A 21443-nucleotide genomic window follows, 5' to 3' on the forward strand; every position below is an offset into this window, starting at 1 on the left:
GTTTTTCATATAACGTAAAGAACAAGATGTCTATAATAAAAATCTGCTGGGTCTTAAATTAATATACGATTTCTTGTAATAAATATAACTTCTTTTTAAATTAAGGTATTTATTAATTAGAATTATTTGAATATTATTTTCTTTCAACTTCTTTTGTTTATATTATTTTAAATATTTCCTTAGTTATTTTATGTTTTTGCTGCACTTTCTTCAAAATTAATGCACACTTTAATTTATTATTAAAAACAATATAGTATTATTCCTTATTATAATTATATATATTTTACTGCATTTAAATTGATTTTAGAAATATATAAATATTAACATAAATATTATGAATATTATAATTAATTAATACAAATATTTATGTTTTTTATTCATATAAATCTAAATTTCTTTTTAAATGCACTCAAAAGTTAAGTTAAGCTCAGCAGAACTTTTTGTTATTAATATTTAACAAAGAATTTTATTGTACATAGAATAGCACAAAATAGCACAAAGTTAAAATATAAATGTATTCATATTTAATTATGATTTAAGTCCTTCTTATTTTGAATTTTATTCATTGCACTTTATAGATTTATTGCACAGATATGTTTTTTCTTTAACTTTATATTATGCAATTCACCTTGAAAATATTTCCTTTACACTTACCTTGAAAGCACTCTCTTAGTTTTATCATTTATTTTTAATATAATTTAACTTTTATATTCACTCTGCTTCATCATTTGTTTTTAATATAATTTATCTTTTATATAGACGCACTTACTTTGTAGACATCACCAATAATCGTATTAAATGTATTATATAACAGCAAAAAAAGTACTTAGTAGCGAGTATTATATAACAAAAATGTAATATTAATCAAATTATTCACAATTAAATCACTATGTATTAATAAAATGTGAAAATTTTCTAACTAAAAGAGTCAATTCTTATACAGTAATTTGTACAGAGCAGCGAATATATTATATAAATACATATTTAATAATTATACATACATATTTAATAATTATCTAGAGCGTAATTAAATAATAATAGATTTTAAATGTTATTGTATAATTATGTGTGTTGATTAGTCAGCTCAGCTAAATATTGGCTAATGACTATTACATATATAGTATATATACTAAAAATACCAACTTGTGTTTGCACAATTAATTAATTAAATTAATCTGATCAAAACAAGAACAAACTGCTTGTGAAAGCGACAATACCTAGTTAAATAAGCTTTGTTATTCATAAATTATATAAAAACATATACTATTATTTAAATATTTAGAATTTTCATTGATTTTAAATTCTGGCAAAATTTTGATGCTTTTCTACTGAAATTGCAGCAAATAACAAAATTTTGGCCATTGGGGCGTATGTGTAATATTAGCATTATTCAATTAAAGTCTGTATATAAATGGCATAAACTATAAAAAAGAAATGCTCAGAACTATATGTAGTTATTATTGAATACATATACATAAATATAAATAAACGTATGTGTGTCTTTAAACGTTAAAAGCGTTCGTGACAGGAGAGATGAACATAACCGAGGCTCTCCATTGTCATTAGCTAACTTATCTATCTATATAAAATTTGAATTGTATTATTTCCATATATGATTCTAATTATTTGTTGAGAGACACCGAAGCTCTCAAGGCTGTGTGGACAATAATAACAAATATGTTAACGAAAAGCCACAGTGTTTTTTGTTTAAAACTAAACATTTAAAACTCTAGCTAAAGCCATAGTAACATACATATTTATGCATATAATTACGAAACAGTTGAACATTTGACCGGACAGTCTGTACATATGGATGCAAACATAGCTAAATGCCATCATTAAATGCTTTTGTGAGTAATTTAAGTGTACATAAAAAAAAAAACATATTTAAATAGTTAAAAACAAAACCATAAACTGGCAAAAAACGAAGAGCACAATTGCAATGAATATCATTTAAAGCCCATCAAATGCGCATTAAACATGAACCGGTTATAACTAGGGTACTCCAACATGAATGTGTCAGTAAATAAATTACATTCATAGTACTTACATAGGAGCTCTATGAATACACTCATCAATTGTCAGATATATTTAGACGCACAAATAACACACACACACAAACAAATCTAAGCTCTAAACCATATAAATGTAAAATGTACTAAGAAAATAAAAGTTGGAAATATTCTTTTCAAAATTGATAAAAATATTAATAATACTTTTTGAACTTTCTGAAGAGTTTATTCCATTTATTCCTGCTATGTATATATATATTTTTAATTCAATTTCAAACCAGTTTCTTTGTGTTTTTCGTGTGTTTAGTTCCAAATTTATTAAATGTATAAAATTAAAAAAAATATATATATATAAATAATAACAAATAACAAAATGCAAGCTCCCTTTTCTGGCAACACCCGCCCATGTTGTATAATTTTATGATCTAGTAAAAAAAGGGTTCTCAAAATATATTATAATATATGCTGATATCCAACCCAAAAACAACAACATACATTATGGCTACTATAAATCAATTAATAAGAATTGAAAATAAAAAAAATTAATAAAATAGCATTTGAGTTGCACAAAAAATTGGACTTAATTAAACACCAATACTGTTATACGAAAATTGATTCATAGGCCCCATCTTGTAACCCGACTATACGAACCACAATATACGACTACGATATAAAGGCTTAACAAATTATACCTAAACAAATGTATTTGGAATTCAATAAAATGAAAATGTTAACAAATTATGCCAAAAAAAAATAAGAAATGCAATTTGTTTATTAATTCAAACAATTTTATTATGTATTTTTTCTATTATAGTTTTATTCAAAATTCCAGCAGAGCGTCGGGCTTACAACTTAATGATTAGATTTAGATTTGTACAAGACGCGGACAATTGGAGCCGGCTTTTTCGACCCCCCAACGACGATGGCGGCAAATAAAAACTAAGCAAAAACAAATGAAATAAATACAAGTACGTAATTAGGAAACAACAACTAAAATCACATGAGTGCTACAGCATAAAACAGAACTTAATTATATTCAAGTCGGTAAGTCCATTAACGCCGTACGCCCTGGTACTCGCCATTGGAGCGCCCCTTGCCCGGAAATCCCCTGGCAAAGGGCGCCTTCGCATTCGTAGTTACATAATAGTTGCCACGTGCCCTGTTTTGAAATAGGTTGTATATATTTTTTTCAACTTGATAATATGATATTATAGATTCATTAATACTTACTTATGCGAACAGTGCTCGCCCATGAGCACATAGTCCGAATCCTTGGGCTCGCACCAGCCTATCAGATAGGTAAATAGGTTGGGACAGGGTCCCGCATAGAAGCCACGCTTTGTTGTTATCGATTCGATAAAGTACGGCGTGACCTTTGTGTGATCGCAGGCCAAGGTTTCTAAAGTAATTAAAAAATGTTATTAATAAGCGTCTAACAAAAAGGGTATTCCTCAGATTCTTAAATGTATTTCTATATATCTTTTCTCCTTAAAGACATTTCATATATCAAAGCTGTAAATATATTAGGGAACGCTTCAAGCCAACTGGAAAACCACAACCATGAAGGCAGGTCTTTGTTTAAACTTGAATCTAAAATTTATATTCAATATTTTAATTCATAAATTTTATTTTTTATTTACAGTCGCCCGTTGTACTGAAAATATCGTTATCCTTAGGTTGTTTCATATACACGATGCGGGCTAAATTTGTTCTCTACCCAACAGTGGCATCTACCACATATGGTTGATAAAGCCAATGTTTGGGGCCCAATTTCTTATGCTTTGGGTCTTAAATGTTTCTTTTTTTAATTTTTACTTTGAACTCAACTTTTCTGGAAAAATATGTATTTCGGTTCGCTAAAGCCGGTTTGCATCTCATTTCTTAATAAATACAACTCGCTAATTGTCGCTTATTTAAAATCGATAGTCATAGCTTAATTCCACGCATCGATATTTCGATTATTTCCAAGCGATAAATATCGTTTTTCCCCTTTCTTCATAAACACATGTCACCCACTTTCCACTATTTAAAATCTATAGTTGCTGCTTGATGCTGCCTCCATCGCTATTTCAATTTCATTTAATCGATATTTCGACTATTCCTAATCGATAAATATCGCTATTTTCTATGATTGTCTTGATCAAAATAGAATAATCGTGTTTCGATAACTTGTAATCGATAACATTTATTTAGTTTATTTTAGTTGAAGCTTATTCAACTTTAATTAGACTTACGAAACAACGTGGCAGAGCCCACACACGCCGGTTGTCTGGTGCCTCCATTCACATAGAAGTCCGCATGGCCACTCGAATGCCACTGGCCAAGTATTCCGGCGCCCGTGTGCAGCACGTCCACAAAATGGGCATCGCTGGTGTCCAAGTCCCGTGAATTATTCGCACCGGCATAGAAGAATATGGTGGGATCGAGTGCCGTAATGCGTCCGATCTTGCCCTCCTCGGGCTTCAAATAATTGGCCACCAAGCCCGCAATATGCGCGCCCACGCTGTAGCCAATAAAGTGCAGATCATCCGGCTGAACGCCGCGTGGATGCCGTGCCAGATACTTGACCAGCTGGGAGATGCAGAGGCTGCCAAAACGCGGTGACCACTCCATTTGACTGAGGCACGGCTCCTTCACCGCATTGCTGTAGTCCACAATGATTATGTTGTACTCGCCAATGGTGAAGTACGCCTCGCGTAGATCCGGACTGGGACTGAAATCACGTCCGCCGCCAAAGCCATGAATGATGATCTTGGTGGGATGGCGTGGATTGAAGTGTGTATAGTACAGCGCATTGGGATCCAGCACGTCCAGATATTCGGGCTGTTCCTGTGTGCGACGCGTATACAAATAGAACTGGATCTTGGGATGCGGACACCGATAGGGCTTCTCCAGGCAAGAATCCGTTATGTAGACCTGCGATTGATTTTGACCCGCGGCAACAGCAGCAGCCACAACAGCCGCGTTTTGTCCAGCTGCAAAATGGATGAAATTGAAATGTGTTTATATAGCTTTGGACTATGACAGCCGCCTCCAACGACAGCCGCAACTCCCAGTCCACCTCCGGCTCTGACGCTTAGGCCAAACGAGTTTGGCCAGCCATGGAATTAAGCTGGAATTACATAAGCGCCATGGCGCTGCTGCCGCCTGGTGGCGACATTGAATGTTGCCGATTTGCGGCAAAGGCAAATGTCATGAAACTGCAATTGCCACATTTGCAAGCACAATTGCTGGCAAGCTGTGCCGCCTCCGGCTGTGGCTGCAACATTTCTTCAATTGTGGCAAAAGTAAAAGTCAGCCAAAAGCGCCCCAAAACGGAAGTTTGCCTCGCGCAACAAGCACTCGTTTGCTTGTTGTTGTTTTTGTTTTTGTTAGTTGTTGTTGTTGCAAGTTGTTGCTATTTATAACACAAACACCGTGACGTGACATAACTGGACGCTGCTTGTGTGATTCATTTCAACAACCATAAGGAAAACCCATATTTGATGAGCTCATCTGAACAGCTGCCTCAACAGAAAGCGAAGATGTGCGCATTTCCGTTCACAGAAAGAACCAGTTCCAGTGAATTCAGATCGTGAATAATTCGAAATTGGGAAATTGGAAAGTGAGAGCATTTTAAAAGGCCTAAAATTATTCTGTTCAAATTTAAAACTTTTCTGTTACAAATAATCTAGTTTTTCTAATCTCGAATTTATCTATTACTTTTTTGGGAAGAAAAAGTATCAGTCTGCAAATCTGAATTCATAACTAAGACTAATTGAAAATGTATAAAAGTATATAAATGCATATGTACTAATGTATATATAAGGTTTTCAAAAGCAGTTATATGGGATATTCTAGAAAGAAAACTTTCTTATACAAGTTGCATTTTTTTCGAAGAAAAATTTTCTTAGTTACAAGAAAAAGATTTCGACAGTTTTCATATATATCGTATTTTGAACACCAAACTTCTTCAAGAAGTCAATTTTATTATTTTCAATTGATATGCAGAACTAGTTCGTAAAATTTTATATTTTTTAAAACCAAAGTGCGTTGATAAGTTATGTTAGGAATAGTTAACAACATTTACTTTATGTTCATTTGCAAATCTGAATATTATAAAGTTAAAGAGTGCTTAAGATTTTTGGATTTTGAAATATATTTATGAGCTATTCAAGTAAGTTTATGTACCTGCGTTTCTTAACTTTATTATTATTTTGTTATTAAATTTGTTTGGTAATAAATTGTTGTAAATGAGCCATAGAATAAGCTCGCATCTCGAAAGTACTTTCTTAGTCTTAAATTAAAATCCATAAGCCTGTTTAGCTCCTTATTTTTTAATATTCAATTTTGCAAGTAGTCAAAAAGTTTAAAGTAAGTTATTGGAACCAGTTTACGTACAAAAAAAAACAAATATTTTGAATTCTTGGAACCAGTTTTTGTAAACAAATGTGTGGCTTAATTTTGGAACCAGTTTTTGTTTGAAAAAAAATCTGAAAAAATGAGTGTCTTACAATTATTACAGACTGATCGATTTAAAGTATAAGTTCAATGAACGGAATTTCTTGATATTTGTGATTTAGCTTGAGAATTGAGCAATATTTTTGATTTAGGTTGAGAACTAAATGAACAAGCTAAAAATAAGGAACTACTTTAAGGCCAGACAACAGCCAGCGCTAACTGACAACCAAAATCTCAGTCTCACGCGTACAATATTACGTTGCGTTTTGAATTTTTATGAGCTTATTAAAAATGAAAAAAAAAAAATCGTAAAGAATCGGCCTTCAGTTAATCAACTAGCTGGCCAATTGGCCCACTTGTTAGCGGCTTAGATGCTATACGAGCTGCCTGATGTTGCAATGCAACCGGTCTGCAACTGTTGCAGTTGCAGTTGCAGCTACACTTCACACTGTGATCACTGATCAGTGATTAGTGATCGTAACCTGCGCCTTTTAGGGCATCCGGCATTAATAAACGGCTCACCTCATGGCACAGTGAACAGGCGGGCAACTAGTTGGTTCAGTTGGTCCGTCTTTGGGACTGGCTAACATCTCTCCTTATGACAAGTTGTCACAACGTTTCAATACACTCTACGCACATTTGAGTGCATAAAGTACATACGCATATATATGTTTGCTCTGTCCGAATAATTGTTGATGATGATTACAAAACTTCAAAAACTGAGGACTTTGAATTTGGAAAGTCATTTCTCCTATGGAAAATAAAATAAATAAATAGAAATCGATAAAAATCGATATCAATAAACTTTTTGTTGAGTACATCTTTTAGATTATACAGGCTGATGATCGCATCTGACTGTCTGACTATCTGAGCTGAGGACTTCAAGTTTGGAACGTTTGTATTAGTAAGGCAAGTTTTATTTACAAATTTTCGATGAGTTCCCGAAATCGATAACAATAAACTACTTTTCAGGCATATTTTATAGAATATACAGCTAGACGATCGCATCGATGGACTATCATAGTTGTTGACTTGACATTTGGAATGCAAGCTCGCATATGATCGATAACTGCCACGAAATCGATAAAAATCGATAGCAGCTAACGCCACAGATTTGCTGAGCACAGTGTGTCTTGTAGCTGGACACACCCGACTAGTCCGCTCTTATTTGTCATTTACCAACTTATGCATGCATGATGCGATTGTTTTGCACAATCCGAAAAGCTATTGCGACCGGGGAGACCAGCATAATTCAGTTAACAAATGCGTCTTATGTTGACCAGCTCTGACGGGCCGGGCTTTCGGCTCCCCCGCATTGCAATTAGCAATGGGCCGAGCCGTGTTTCTGCATCAATTGCGACGAGTTTTCTGTTTTCTGTTTTCTGCCCGGTTTTCAGTTACCTTTTTTCACAATCGCTGCGCTGCTTCGTGGGCCGCCAACCGTTTGCGTCGTCTTTTTTTTTTTTTTTGGCTTATGTAAGTTGGCTGCGACTGGGACTGCGACATGGACGTGTACTTGGACTCCGGTGGCAGCATTACGAATGCCAATTATATGTCTTTTTTTGTTGGTCTTTTATTTTTGGGGAAAATCTGGTGTTGAAATCGTGAAGTACATTAAATGACCAGCCGCACGCCGGAAAAGTCAAATAAAAATTCAAATCGAAACGATGGCCAAATAGTTCCAGAAACCCCAAAAACGGAAGCACCAAATGCGGAAGACACAAGCGGCCAACGGCAGAGTAATAGCAACAAACATACAACAATGAATGCAGCACTAGCAACAACAAAAACAACAATATCAACAACAACTGCAACAACAACAAAACTTGAGACGTGCTCATCATTTGGTGCTTCGTGTTTGCGCGCAAGTGAAAGATGTTTCGGGTTTACTTTTATTCGAATACGCTTATAGAGGGTATTTTAATTATATCATGAAATTTGTAATAATTAGAATGACGTTGTTGAGAATATATATATATGGGATATAACCTGGTCCGTCTGTGCGTATGCCTGTCTTGTTTGTGTGAGTTAGTTCTAAGGCTATGGGCACTAAACATTGCATAGACATGTAAGGAAGTACATATATGTACTTCCGGATTTGCCCACTATATCATATAGTTGCCATGGGAAGGGTCGGTCGAAAGTTGGGCTCCGGAGATAGCTTGACTAAACTCGGATTTATTCATTTTGGTATACTCCATAAGACTATATAAGCAAAATTTTATCAATATCAAACAACTATAACATATAGCGTTATAGGAAATATCGTTTTTCTGTATTTTTCTTTCTTGAGTTATCTTCTCTAAACCCACATAAGAGCGAGAGTGTAAGCCATGTTTCCACAAGGGTATTTATTTTTCGGTGTGTTAGCCGTTCTTTCTGATTTTATTTGTATCTTTCTTATTGTCTGTCTCTCTTTCTGTCTCTCTCTCTCTTTCAGTCTCTCTCTCCCTCTTCCGCTCTCTGTTTGTTTTGCTTTTGAATTTTATAATTTTCTTTTTTAATGGGTTTTATAGGTTTTTATGCTGCGGTTTTCCAGTTGTTCAAATTGTTTGCCATGAATCATTTGCACTGTTTCTTGTGGTTTTCTTTTTATGCAGTTTGTTGGCCAGCAGATGGCTTGGTATCAATATCGAATTACATTGGGTTTTCGAGATAATTGCATAATCTCATGTATTTGTAGTGAACTCCGCCAGAAGCTTGAAACACAATTTGCGTTTAGTGTGATCTTAGCCAGGAATTTAATAAAATAAATTATGTTATAAAAAATAAAAGTTTTAGCTTATGAAAAATGTATATAAAAAGTTGTTTGACTTTGAAATCGGTTTACTCTGAACATAATGTCTTTACATTATTCTTTATATTTGATAGAGACTAAAAAAATTTTCTTATTAACATTACTTAGATAGATTTTAAATAGGAAAAAATATTTAATAAAAAATATAATATAATAGAGGCTGTTCCCTTGCCAATTTCTGTTTAAATTTTGGTCTATATATTGAAAAGAATTTTTAATATATAAAAGAGGCTGTACCCCCCAAAATCTTAATTTTTAATTTTTGGATATTGAAAAGTTGAACAAAACTCTATATATAATTTTGTTTCCGACCATTAGTGTAGAATTATTACCTTGTTTACATTACTTGCAGCACAGTGTAATTAGAATGCAGCAATGTGGCACAGTTTCCTTCTATCAAATTTCGGCTGCCAACTCGTTGAGCGAAGGCCAACCATGTTGTAATTAAAAACAATTTATTTATTTATGTTTGTTGCAAAACTATGCCACATGCCTAAGGTAATCCAAATTCCTGACCAATACGCTGGCAAATAAAATTCATATATGCATAATCAAAAGACTAAATCACTAATAAATTAAGCTCAAGTCGAGCAGAGTTGAAGTTTAGCTGAAGTAAATTCTCGCTCAACAGTTCCCACACAGCTCAAGCCTCAAGCAAGGTGCAGTCTAGACTGCCTATAAGCTCTGCTTCACTTTAATTAAAGTCAACCGCAAATAAACAGTCAGTACTTGACTTTGGCCGTCGGCTGCCTTCGGGGCTGCCATGACACGTACTTTTGCAGTGCGCATACGCCCCATTAGCCGGGCGCACGGCCAGAACAAGCCGGCAATGATAAATACACGTTTGATGGCACCTTTGACAGTGGAATACCCCCAAAAACAACAAAAACAACAACAACAATATTAATTAAAATAAAAATAACAATAAGCAAATGGCACGCTTAATAATCTTGAGCAGCAATTATTGCGAAATGCTGCAGCGAAGGGTGTCAAGGTGCAGGCGCCCCGCATTATGAGCCACATACTATTAAATGTTAAATATGAGCTATGATATAAATGTATATATCTACTTATTTATGTGAGCTGTTTAGAGTGCAGTTGAACAGTAGCTTCAGTTAGTCAAGTGGCAGCAGTCAGCCAATTAATTAACTGGGCCAACAAAAACAAGACAGTTGACAACCGACAGGGCAGCTACTGTCCAATGATGAGGCACATTTTGCGCGTGTTTTAATTGTCTCTCTCTTTCAGTTCGGATGAGCTAAAAATATGCGTAACAAATTCGTAAAAGCCGTCCCCAAGCAGTAAGAGATACAACAACGACAAAAGCAACGACAATAACAATAACATGGAAAAAGAGACATTAACTTTTGGCCAAGTGACCCATGGCACAGTGGTTCGAGCTGTGCTAACTGACATTCAAAAAGTATCCACAAAAATCACAAAAAAAAAAAATTAAAAAAATAAAAATAAATAAATAAAACTTGTGTACTCATGGCTCACAAAAGTCGACGCTTACTTTATTATCAACATATTAAAATAGTCTCAAAAGAAAACTATATTTTTTTTAGATGTTAAAAAGTTTTACAATATTACATTTTAATTCTTATTCATTGCTATTTTATTGTGGCTTTTAAATATATATTTCTGTATGTTTAGGGGATCTCCCCTTTATTATAATTATAATTATAATTATCAACAAAATAGATGTTTGTGGGCACAGCTGCAGCCCCAAATCTTGGAATGTTGTTGATAATTAAAAGATATTATTATTTGGAAGAATTGATTTAACATTTATCAAGAGTTACATATAAAAAAGTTGAACGCCTTCATTTTGAATGCTTAACCAAGCTAAAAATAACTTATCACTTAAAAAAACCTATAAATCTTCGAAATTCTAATTAGTATTATAATTATATAAATGCAACAGCAAATTTATTTAATTTTTCTTAAATATTTCCAACAGTTATATTTGCTTGTATCACAAAATATTTTTATTTTTTAACAAACTTTGGACAGTGTGCTAAATTTGAAGAGCTGCCTGCGCTTCAAACCGAGCACAGACAAGAGGCTTTTCATTGTTGTCTAAACAAATAAGTAGTTTATAAATAGTTACAGGTAGTTGTTCATTGTGGTTCGCTGTGATATGTTTGATTGTTGTTGCTGCTGCTGTCCGAGTACGTGCTGTGGAGAGCATCAACCTTAAAGTTGTTCAACGGGCGAACGATTAATAAAAATCAATTTCAAAATGTTGTAGACTGAATATGAAGCAAGGTCGCCAATGGAAACAGCATAAAAAATATCGAGATTGTGCAACTAAATGCGTGCAAATTAAAAACGTCAACAGAAACTGAGAAAACTGCCGAGAAATATTCAAAAAAAAAGGCCGACAACTAAAGCGGCGTTAGACAACGCGATGACAACGCGGAATCAGATGAAAGCCAAAAAGCATCGAGGCATGCCCAAAAACCAATAATAAATACTCGTAAAGGTGCCAGGCAGCCAGGGCGAAAGTAAAAGTTTAACTTAAACACTGATTTCTTTTTAGCACGGTGCCCAAAAATAAAAACAAAGTATAAAATAAAAACTAAAGAGACCCCCAACAAACCGGCAAGATCCACAAAGCTGAGCAGCAGGCACAGCAGCTGCCAAAATGTTGAGGCGATGCTCCGAAATTGTCGCTTTTTTCGCGCACAGTTCAACAACATTTTTGTATAATTGACGCTAAGTAAATATTTAACACACACGCACACGCACACGCCTCAATTCGATTTGGGTCAATTGAAATTGTATAATTTATTCGATAAGAAATTGGCGTATATCTGTGGAATTTTCGATGTTGTCCGAAAACTTTGCCTCTGTGGGTCAAGGCTCAGGCATTTGGATTAACATATAAACAAAATACAATTCGCGGCACTTTTGTGGCTTTGTTTTGCTTTGGTTTTCAGGCATGCACCGGCGGCGGCTGCTGCTGCGACTGCAGCTGGTCATTGGACTCGGCGAAGCACACTCTCGTTTTCAAACTCCAATGGACGACGCTGTCGCGGCATAATGCCGGATGCCACGAGTATGTTTAAATTAGCAGGCACGCGCGAAACGCCCAAAGCCGATCACAACCGAACGGCAGCAGCAACAACAACAACAATAACAACGACGACAAAAACAACAACAATAACTATGACGGCAACTATTTGTGCAACACTTGATCTTGGCTTTCACGGGCGGAGTAGGAGGCGACGGGTAGGCGTGCGCACGTGCCACAATATAACGTTTTCTTCGTTATGGCCGAATTTAGAGCTGGAGACGTGCGCTTTGTTTGCGCGCTGGCGAGCAACTGATGCACGAGTTCGTGCCTTAAGTCTTTCGTTTTGGGTTTCAGTTTCGTTTTTCGTTTAGCCGAAAAGTTTGTGGAGCAGCGCGTAACAAAAGCTCGCTCCGTTGCTGAAAAAGCTTTCTTATGGTTTTATTTTCGGTTATTGGAGCTATTCTCAATTTTCAAAAAGGTGAAAAAACTATCAACTGAATGGAACTATGTAGAAGCTGTGATATCAAGAAATATCGACAACTCAGGATATTAGAGGAGAGAAGTATAGATCGTTTAATGATAGCTTTAATTTTTAAATATGCATTTTTGTAATTTAGGATATCTTCGGCACGCCGGAGATTAAATACCATTGTAGACTTTTCCCTTTTACAGATATGTGGGAATAGTACGGCTCGAAAATTCGGAGTTTGCTGGAAATATCGTTAAAAACTGAATATTTTAGAGGTATTTCCTATAGCAGCTATGTGATATAGTGGTCAGATCGGGTTCCGGATATATATAATCTATAAATATTATTACAATAAAAAAATAACATAATATTAAACATAATATAAAATATTAAAAATATTATGCACTCTGTTTTCAGAGTTATTAGCTGGCTCGAGGTGCCGGGTTTAATTTACTATAATCAAAAATCAAAACAATTTTGTTTTAATATATAGCCCTTCCGATATATTTGCGTTAGGGTTGTTTTTTGGATTTTAAGTGGATATAAGTCTTTAGCTAATTTCGCAGTTAAGTGCAAGAACAATATTTATGCAAGTTACCTTTGGTGACCGCCAGGTGTGAAAGTATTTGAATAGGAATCGAAGAAGCTAATCATAATTAAATAAATCACAAATTCTTAACAAATATAACAGAACAAGTTCATCCAGCTGGGAGTATTGATCAGTTAGAAGCCACTGAAAGGTCCGCCACTTCAATGACCACATCGACGAGCGGTCCCTTGGCAAAGGGAGGTTTCTCATTGGTGCTCAGGAAATAGGAGCCGGAGGCGCTGCAAGCAGATGGGGTTAAGCGAAAAGAACGAAGATTCGAATTGAAAACAAACGGAAACGTACTTCTCGGAAACAAAGTAGCCCATTTGTGTGTTGGGCATATCCGAGTAGAGGCCACAGCGCTGGGTGAAGTAGTGCATCCAGCCGCCGCACTGCTGCGACCAGAAGCCGCGTTCGCTGACAATGGACTCGCCGTAGTAGACGGCGGCGCGAAAGTGATTGCAGTTGTAGAAGCGCCATTCGTTGACGTAGCTGCAGCCGCGCTGGCGGAACTGGTCGAGATTCGGATAGAAGTCGGCATGTCCCATGGCGGGCAGCATGGAGAAGAAGAACGGATCTGTGTGTATGACATCCACAAAGTCCGCATCGCTGCGATCGAGCCTTTCGTGCGGCCAGCTGTTCATGAAGCCGGGTCCAGCCGGATCCAGGCCCGTTATGCGCGACAGAGGCTCACGCACATAATTGGCCGCCATGCCCGCCACCTGGGCGCCCAGACTGAAGCCAATCAGATGCAGCTGCTCGCGCCGATAGATGCCGGCGGCCAAAAGGCTGTCAATGAACTGTGCCAGGCACTTTGACACGACGGGCGCATTGCTCACCGCCCATGGATAGTAGCAGGGCCAGCGCACCAGGCTCCCATAGTCCACGGAGATGACGTGCACCGGCTGCGTTTGCAGCAGGACATCCCGCACCTCCAGATTGGGCGTCTGGCTGCGATTGCCCACAAAGCCGTGTATGAGGATTTTCAGCGGCAAACGTGGCTCAAATAGTTCCGCGGCCGGATTCAACGGATCCAATTGAATGGGCTCATATCGCGTGGCGCTGGGCATATATATAGCATACATAAAAGCAAAACTGGAGCAAGTGCATCCGAAGCTACTCACTTGGTGTACAGCCAGAAGCTAATGCGCGTATTGGGGCAGGTCGGCTCGGCAAAGACGCACAGCTCCGGCAGAAATCGGTTCATCTCCAGCTGCGACGAGCTGTTCCTGACCAGCTGCAGCCAGAAGAGCAGCGCGAGAATTATGCCCACCCGAGATTTGCACATTGCGAGAGTCTGGAGCGCTTTGCTGGCTGACTCTAATGCTAATTCTATTAAATTCACTTGGCCCGACCTCGGGAGCTGCATGGGCAATGAGCTGCCCCCAGTTTAAGCTGTCGTTGATAAGGAGTCAAGGTTTCGGTTCTGGCTCAAGGTCACGCCCCAACACACTCGACAGTCTGCACAACTGCGGGTTAAACTTGGGCTTCGCACGCTGATAATAGAACTAAACTCGTAAAACTAATCCGCGCTGCCGGCGAACTATATTCAAGCATCCAGCTTTGCAGAGTTTTCAATTAATATTAATTAACAAATTAATTTGCTAAAAGTCAACCGGTTTCCGAGTTGATTACAGCCCGGGCTCGACCTCTAAATTGATTCTGCATTGAATTCAAATTCACGTGTAAATAAAATATTTTTTACTTTAATTTCCGGAAATCAACCTAAGCAAACTATGCCGATTTCCGAGTGAGGGTCATTCTTTGTACTCCCACTTGATTTTCTATCCCCGTATTTTATTGCTCTTAAACATTTTTAACACTTTTAGGAAATCGACCAAATCCTCTGCGTCTTTAAACACCAAGTTGAGTCGATTTGCATAATTGAAGACATTTTGGCTGACCTCTCATTTGAACCAATTTCAGAGGGAAGATCATTTTTTCTCCTCTCACTTGATTTTCTATCCGTAAAATAATATTATCTTTGAGTCTTTTGAGAAATCTACGAAGATCTCCTCCTGCCTTTCTAGACTTAAACTTTCTGAACTCCAAACTTAGTCGTTTCCATGATTGAAGACGTCTTGGTCATGGTTTGATGTCTAGCTTAGTTTCTTATTCAATATTCAAGAATATTTTATAATAACATATTTTTGACATTTTCCCCACAATAATATATATACATATACATATATACCTATATACATTCCCTTACGCATATTCGGCAAATTTTGTTCTTCTAAAAATAGAATAAAAAAGTAGATTTTAGGACGTTTAATTTGTCTGTCAAAAAGCATGTCTAAATCTTAATTTATTAAAATTATAAATTTAAATTTGAGTTTATTAAAATTTTGACACATATTGCTCACAAGTGCCGTTCTACATGTTAAACACTCATAACTTGTTCGAAACTAAACCCATTTTTAAGATTGTTGTCATTTTATTTTGCATGGCTTGACCTCTAAATTCAGTTTGCATTCAAAATTCACGAATTTTATACATCACCATTTTTTGTTGTTGACATTTTTCGCAAAATTATCATAATCCTTCTTTCGGTTTTTTTTTTAATTACAATTTTCATTAACAATCTTGTAATTTTTTTTTAATTATTAGGGTTCCTTATGTATCATCTACATACTTATTTCGGAACTTTTTAAAACTCTGATTTACAATCTTGCACTTTTGTTTTAATAATTAAAAATCCCGCAGTTAATATTAAATTAAATTTTTTTTTTTAATATTTAATTTAAAAATCAACTAACTTGGTCTAAACTAAACGTATTCTTGTGATTGACGTATATACGTATATACGCCTCCCCTCGTCACTGATTCCTAGGTGAATCATTTGAATACGATTTAAAAGAATATAAAGAATTCTTTGAATTTTTTGTCTGAAAATTGTAAATGTAAAAAACAGTATATATATATATATAAATATTAAATTAAACGTTTTCATTATACAAACGATTATAATTAATTAAAAACAAGGCTTCATTTTGAGTTTTGAAAAATAAAAAAAGTATTTGAAACATTCAAACGATAATAACTATAAGAGTAGGGCTTCATTTTGAGTCGATTGTCAGAAAATTATAAACAGAAACAATCTACCCGATTAAGAAAAAAATTAAACAAATATTTAAAAGTATTCAAACTATTTAATCGTAATTCAGATTAAATTTAATATATCAATAGATTAATTGGTAAATAAATAAATAATTAAGCACATGCAAAAGTACTATCACAAACTGGGCTAAAAGAGAGGCTCATCGAGTGCCTCCTGCCAGATCAATTGTTTCTCGAGCTCATCGGTGTCCACATCGTTGTCCTCCAGCTCTGGCATGGGTTCGCTCAGTTCCGGCTCGTAATCCTGTTCGATCTCATTGTGTTTGGCACTCAATCGGAACTTGGCCACATATTTGCTATTGTCCGGCTCCTCTGGCTTGCCCATGGCATAAGGCGGAGCACTGCCTGCCCTGAGGAAGTAGTTGCCCGTCATGTTCTCCGAGACGTGATAGCCCATCAGGGTTTGGGCGGCGCGGGTGGAGCACAGGCCAAAGAGGTGGATTAGCCAGCTGGAACACTGGCGACCCCAGAAACCCAATGTGGAATTGATGGACTCGGCATAGAAGCGTGGCGCACGCTCGTGATTGCAGCTGCCCGGATCGTTAGGATTCTCCTCTAGGCAGCCAGGCTGCAGTGGTCCGAAGTTGGGATAGAAATCCACATGTCCCATGGGCCGCATCATGCCACGCCCCAGCGTATCCGTGTGTATGACATCCACGAACTCCGCATCATTCGCATCCAGGCGACGCGATTCGCTGCTCAGTATGAACAGCGGCTTGGCCGGATCCAGTCCCGTGATGCGTTTGGGCTTGCGCTTCAGATAGTTGGAGGTCTGTCCGGCCACCTGGCCGCCCAGACTGAAGCCAATGATGTGCACCAGCTCGTGCTGCACAATGCCACGCTCCAGCAGATTGTTGATGAGCTGCGCCAGACACTTGCTGACCAGCGGCAGATTTCGCACCGCCTGCACATAGCAGGGATAACGCACCAGCGGAGCATAGTCAATGGATATCACATAGACGTCCACGTTGTCCAGCAAGGCGGGACGTATGTGATTGTTGGGTGCAAAGTCCCGATGACCCGTATAGCCGTGCAGCAGTATTTTGAGTGGACGGGGCGGTTGAAAGTCCCAGGGATTGAGATCAACGGGATTCAATTGGATGGGCGCATCCCGTGTGGCGCTGCGTACAGAAGCAAATGATGCCATCAATCTTGGAGCAACTCGAACGCAAGAAACCTACTTGGAGTACAGCCAGAAGGTGACATTCTGATTGGGACACTCACCGCCGCTGGCCACAAAGCAGGCAGGATCCACCAGTCCCAGCAGCGGATTGGCACGGATGAAGCAGACGCCAGCTGCACGAAGGACAAAGGATAGAGGAGTTTTACGAACAGCCGGACTGAAGCAGTGACTCACCCAGCAGCGAGAGCAGCGTCGTCATCGTCGTCGTCGTCGTCATTGTCGGCGGCTTTATTTGGACAAACTTCTGTGCGGAACTGTGCGTCGAGCAGCGAAAGTAACCGCTATTTAAACTGTCAACTGGCGCCTAATCAAAAAGTGCGATCTGTGTGGCTTGGTGGAGATTGAGACGGTGGCATAAATATGCATAAGCACCCACACATGCGAACACCTGCTGCAGCCAGCAGCTGCTCAATTCGCACATTTTTTATTGTGTGTGGTTGTTTTTAATTGGGTCAATAAGAATGAAATTTGTTTTCCAAATGTCTCATCCGTGGCGTCATCTATGTCTCGGTTCAGTAGTTAAATGTGAGCGGTAAAATTATTACTCTAGCTGTCAGCTTTTGTTTGCTACAGTGCGCGTGGCGATAAGCTGACTGATATGAACACAATACTTAGCGATAGCTGTGACGGTGACTTGCGATTCATTACCACACATTTGACCTGGTTTGGCAATTGCAATTTTATTAGTTTCATCTTACTATCAAAAATATTCCCTTGTTTTATTTTGAACTTGCAATTCTAGCCTTTATTTTCTGAGGAGTCGCTGAGTCCTTGGCGATAGTTTCGCGCTACATGCGTTCAGTTACTCATCTCTAGCTGCAGGTGCACATCTCTAATATATTTTCTTAGTAAACAACAACAGTTGCTTTCACCTACAAATTTGACCCGGCATCTGATTATCAAAATGATAAGTAATATAAGATTTTCCATTCGCCACGATTAGACCTGATATTGTGATTCTCTAACAAACAAAAAGGTAAATATACAACTGAAGTTGAATATTATATAATATTTAATGTTAGACAAATGTAAACAAAGCTTGATTTCACACCACCAGAGCCAACACACATAGAACAATTATCAGGCTAAACGGAATGTTACCGATAACTGAGACTTAATATTGTAAAGTATTAATTTATATGGATCTAGATACAGGATCTTAGAGGACAACTAACAAACAATGGCTAAGAGACAGGCCTGGGAGCACATGCGCCATGTTTTTCAGGGTGCCGTGAATGCAGTGCATCCGGAAAGGATATTTGCCGACTATAACAAACACGATTTTCGACCGAGAGAACAGGATCAGCGTGTCTATATCAAGCTGGATGGCCAGCAACAGGATATAACTGGCAAAACCTGTCACATTGTGGGTTTCGGCAAGGCCGTGCTGGGCATGGCCAACAAGGTGCAGCACGATCTGGGCCCATGCTCCGCCGGCGGTGTGCTGAGCGTGCCACATAACAGCTTGCAGCAGTACAAGCAGCCTGTCTGCCAGAAACTGACCATATATGAGGGTGCACCCAACAATTTGCCTGATGAGACGGCGCAGAACGCGGCTCTGGAGATCAAGAAGCTGGCCGAGAGCATGACGGCCAAGGATGTGCTCTTGGTGTTCATCTCAGGCGGCGGCTCAGCGCTGTTGCCGTTGCCCAGGCCACCGCTTACCCTGCTGGACAAGCGCAACATTGCGGACAAGCTGATGAAGCATGGTGCCAGCATCCAGGAGCTGAACACAGTGCGAATAGCCTGCTCGGACATCAAAGGTGGTCGCTTGGCGCAGGCTGCTCAGCATGCGGGCATGTTAATCACTCTTGTGCTGAGCGACATTGTGGGGGATCCACTGGAGTTGATTGCCTCTGGGCCCACTATTCAGCCCAGCAGCGAAACGGGCCAGTCTGCGTCAGATATCTTAAAGCAGCACCAAGTGTGGGATGAACTATCGCCTCAGCTGCAGCAGCTCTTCGAGCAGGACACTCAACAGCAGCGGCTAGGAGCGCTTGACAGTAAAGTGTTTGTGGTGGGCAGCAATAAGATAGCCACCACAGCAGCTGCACATGAAGCCGCCCAACTGGGCTACATACCCTGCGTGCTAAGCTGCTCCATACAGGGCGATGTGAACAACGTTGCGGCAGATTATCAGCGTCTGCTGCACGGCATCCAGGAGTACAAGCAGCGCACGATCAATCAACAGCAGCTGTGCGAAAGATTTGCATATGGCGAGCGAAGTTTTCAGGATTTTCTCAAGGCGCTGGAGCAGCATATATCAACAAAAGCGCCGCTCTTTCTGATCTGCGGCGGCGAGCCGGTCATCAAGGTGAGTGTTCATAATAATAGTCTGGAAGTATAGTTAGTAGTGTCTAAGGTTTGTAGGTCACGGGTCTGGGTCTGGGCGGACGCAGTCAACACTTGGCGCTGCTCATGTCGCAGATGCTGCACCGAGATGAGTTGCTGAGCGATTGCGCATTTCTTAGCGCTGGCACGGATGGCATCGACGGACCCACGAATGCAGCGGGCGCCATTGGCGACAGCTGTGTAATTGATGCCTATCTCGCCAACCATACTTTGGACGAGCTGGCCGAGATGCTGCGCAATTGTGATAGCTACAACTTCTATAGCCAATTGGCAGATGGTGGCTACCATGTGCTCACTGGGCACACGGGCACCAATGTCATGGATTTGCACTTCCTAGTTGTGCCGTAATACTAGCTTTGTGGCGGGGCAGTCAAGAGGGCTGTATATGATTTTTTTTGTTAATGAAGTTGCTCTTGAAAGCCAAGCGGGGCATAGTTTCAATTTGTTTAATAAGTGTACAGACAGTTTTTACGATTTTCCTGTTTAATTTTTTCTTATAAATTTTTACGACTCGTTTCATTAACATTTTTAATATGCATTTAATGACAAGTATTCTCTATTCTGTATCTATGCGAAGCTGTTTATGCTGCGCGCGCTCGCTTCTCAAGTGACAAACATAAAATCGCAATTGGCTTTTTCCTCTTCATGAAAATGAAATAAAAATTGTGTCTTGAAATGCTTGAAATGAGCAATCAGCAAATATATTTAATTTTTTTGGGCTACCAGATGGATTGTGTTGATTTTATGGTTGTTCTCATATATGTGTGATAAATCAAATGAATATATATCTGTCTATATGTACAAATATACTTCTCTATATATATATATATATATGATTATTATAAAGCATAAATATTTGCCTTTTTGTTTAGTTTCATTTTTTTCCCTCATAAAAATGCGCTGCTAATAAATCATCTTAATTGTTTAAGACCCCAAAGGCAAACAGTAGCAGCAGTAGCAGCAGCAACAACAACAACAACAACAACAACAAAAGCCAGCGATAATTGCAATTAAAAATGTAAATTTATTTGTTTAGTTTTATTTTTAGCAACAACAATCAAATACTAAAAAACAAAAAAAAAAAACAACTAAAAACTAAAACTCGACGCGCGCCCAGTCGCATTTTACAATTTTACAACTGACACTTTGCTGCATTTTTTTCTAATTGCGTTTGTCTTTTTTTTTGCCTTACTTTCAATACCCTTACTGTGGGTAGTGTACAATTTTAATTGGGTATGTCCTACATAGAAAAAACTTATCTCTCAGCTACTTCCTTATATTTTCGTATATTTATAAAAAAAATTAGAAATAAAATTGTACTACATTCCCAAATACATATCTTATATTTCTATTTCTTATATATAGTATAGATAAATAAATGGTATATATAAATACTTCTTTATTTAATACTTAAAAAAGATATATATATATCTATATCTATATATATAGTATTTTTTAT

The 21443-nt window shown here is 38.0% G+C and overlaps 3 protein-coding genes across 4 annotated transcripts; 1 reads left to right on the forward strand and 2 right to left on the reverse strand.

Moving 5' to 3' along the window:
- Positions 1-3052: 3052 nt before the first annotated feature.
- On the reverse strand, positions 3053-14617 carry LOC135429005 (uncharacterized). Its single transcript, XM_064683163.1, has 6 exons — positions 14454-14617; positions 13633-14391; positions 13475-13568; positions 4247-5006; positions 3243-3411; positions 3053-3171 (listed from the first exon to the last, which is right to left on the reverse strand). The coding sequence occupies exons 1-6, from the start codon at positions 14615-14617 to the stop codon at positions 3066-3068; spliced, it is 2052 nt and encodes a 683-aa protein (XP_064539233.1). The 3' UTR covers positions 3053-3065.
- A 1959-nt stretch (positions 14618-16576) lies between these two features.
- LOC135429006 (pancreatic triacylglycerol lipase) lies at positions 16577-17989 on the reverse strand. The gene is made up of 3 exons (XM_064683164.1): positions 17807-17989; positions 17631-17745; positions 16577-17570 (listed from the first exon to the last, which is right to left on the reverse strand). The coding sequence occupies exons 1-3, from the start codon at positions 17847-17849 to the stop codon at positions 16577-16579; spliced, it is 1152 nt and encodes a 383-aa protein (XP_064539234.1). The 5' UTR covers positions 17850-17989.
- A 470-nt stretch (positions 17990-18459) lies between these two features.
- LOC135428998 (glycerate kinase) lies at positions 18460-21098 on the forward strand. Of its 2 annotated transcripts, none has more exons than XM_064683154.1 (3): positions 18460-18608; positions 18690-19946; positions 20003-21098. In XM_064683154.1, the coding sequence occupies exons 2-3, from the start codon at positions 18813-18815 to the stop codon at positions 20330-20332; spliced, it is 1464 nt and encodes a 487-aa protein (XP_064539224.1). In that variant the 5' UTR covers positions 18460-18608; positions 18690-18812; the 3' UTR covers positions 20333-21098. The 2 variants fall into 2 exon arrangements, with proteins under 2 accessions (XP_064539224.1, XP_064539225.1); XM_064683155.1 differs by having other exon boundaries at positions 18490-18608; positions 18671-19946.
- Positions 21099-21443: the final 345 nt, after the last annotated feature.

Source organism: Drosophila montana, unplaced genomic scaffold (assembly GCF_035044405.1).
Source record: "Drosophila montana isolate Dmon_TW-CO22-7 unplaced genomic scaffold, ASM3504440v1 contig_2582_1, whole genome shotgun sequence".
In the NCBI taxonomy this organism is placed as follows: Eukaryota; Metazoa; Arthropoda; class Insecta; order Diptera; family Drosophilidae; genus Drosophila; species Drosophila montana.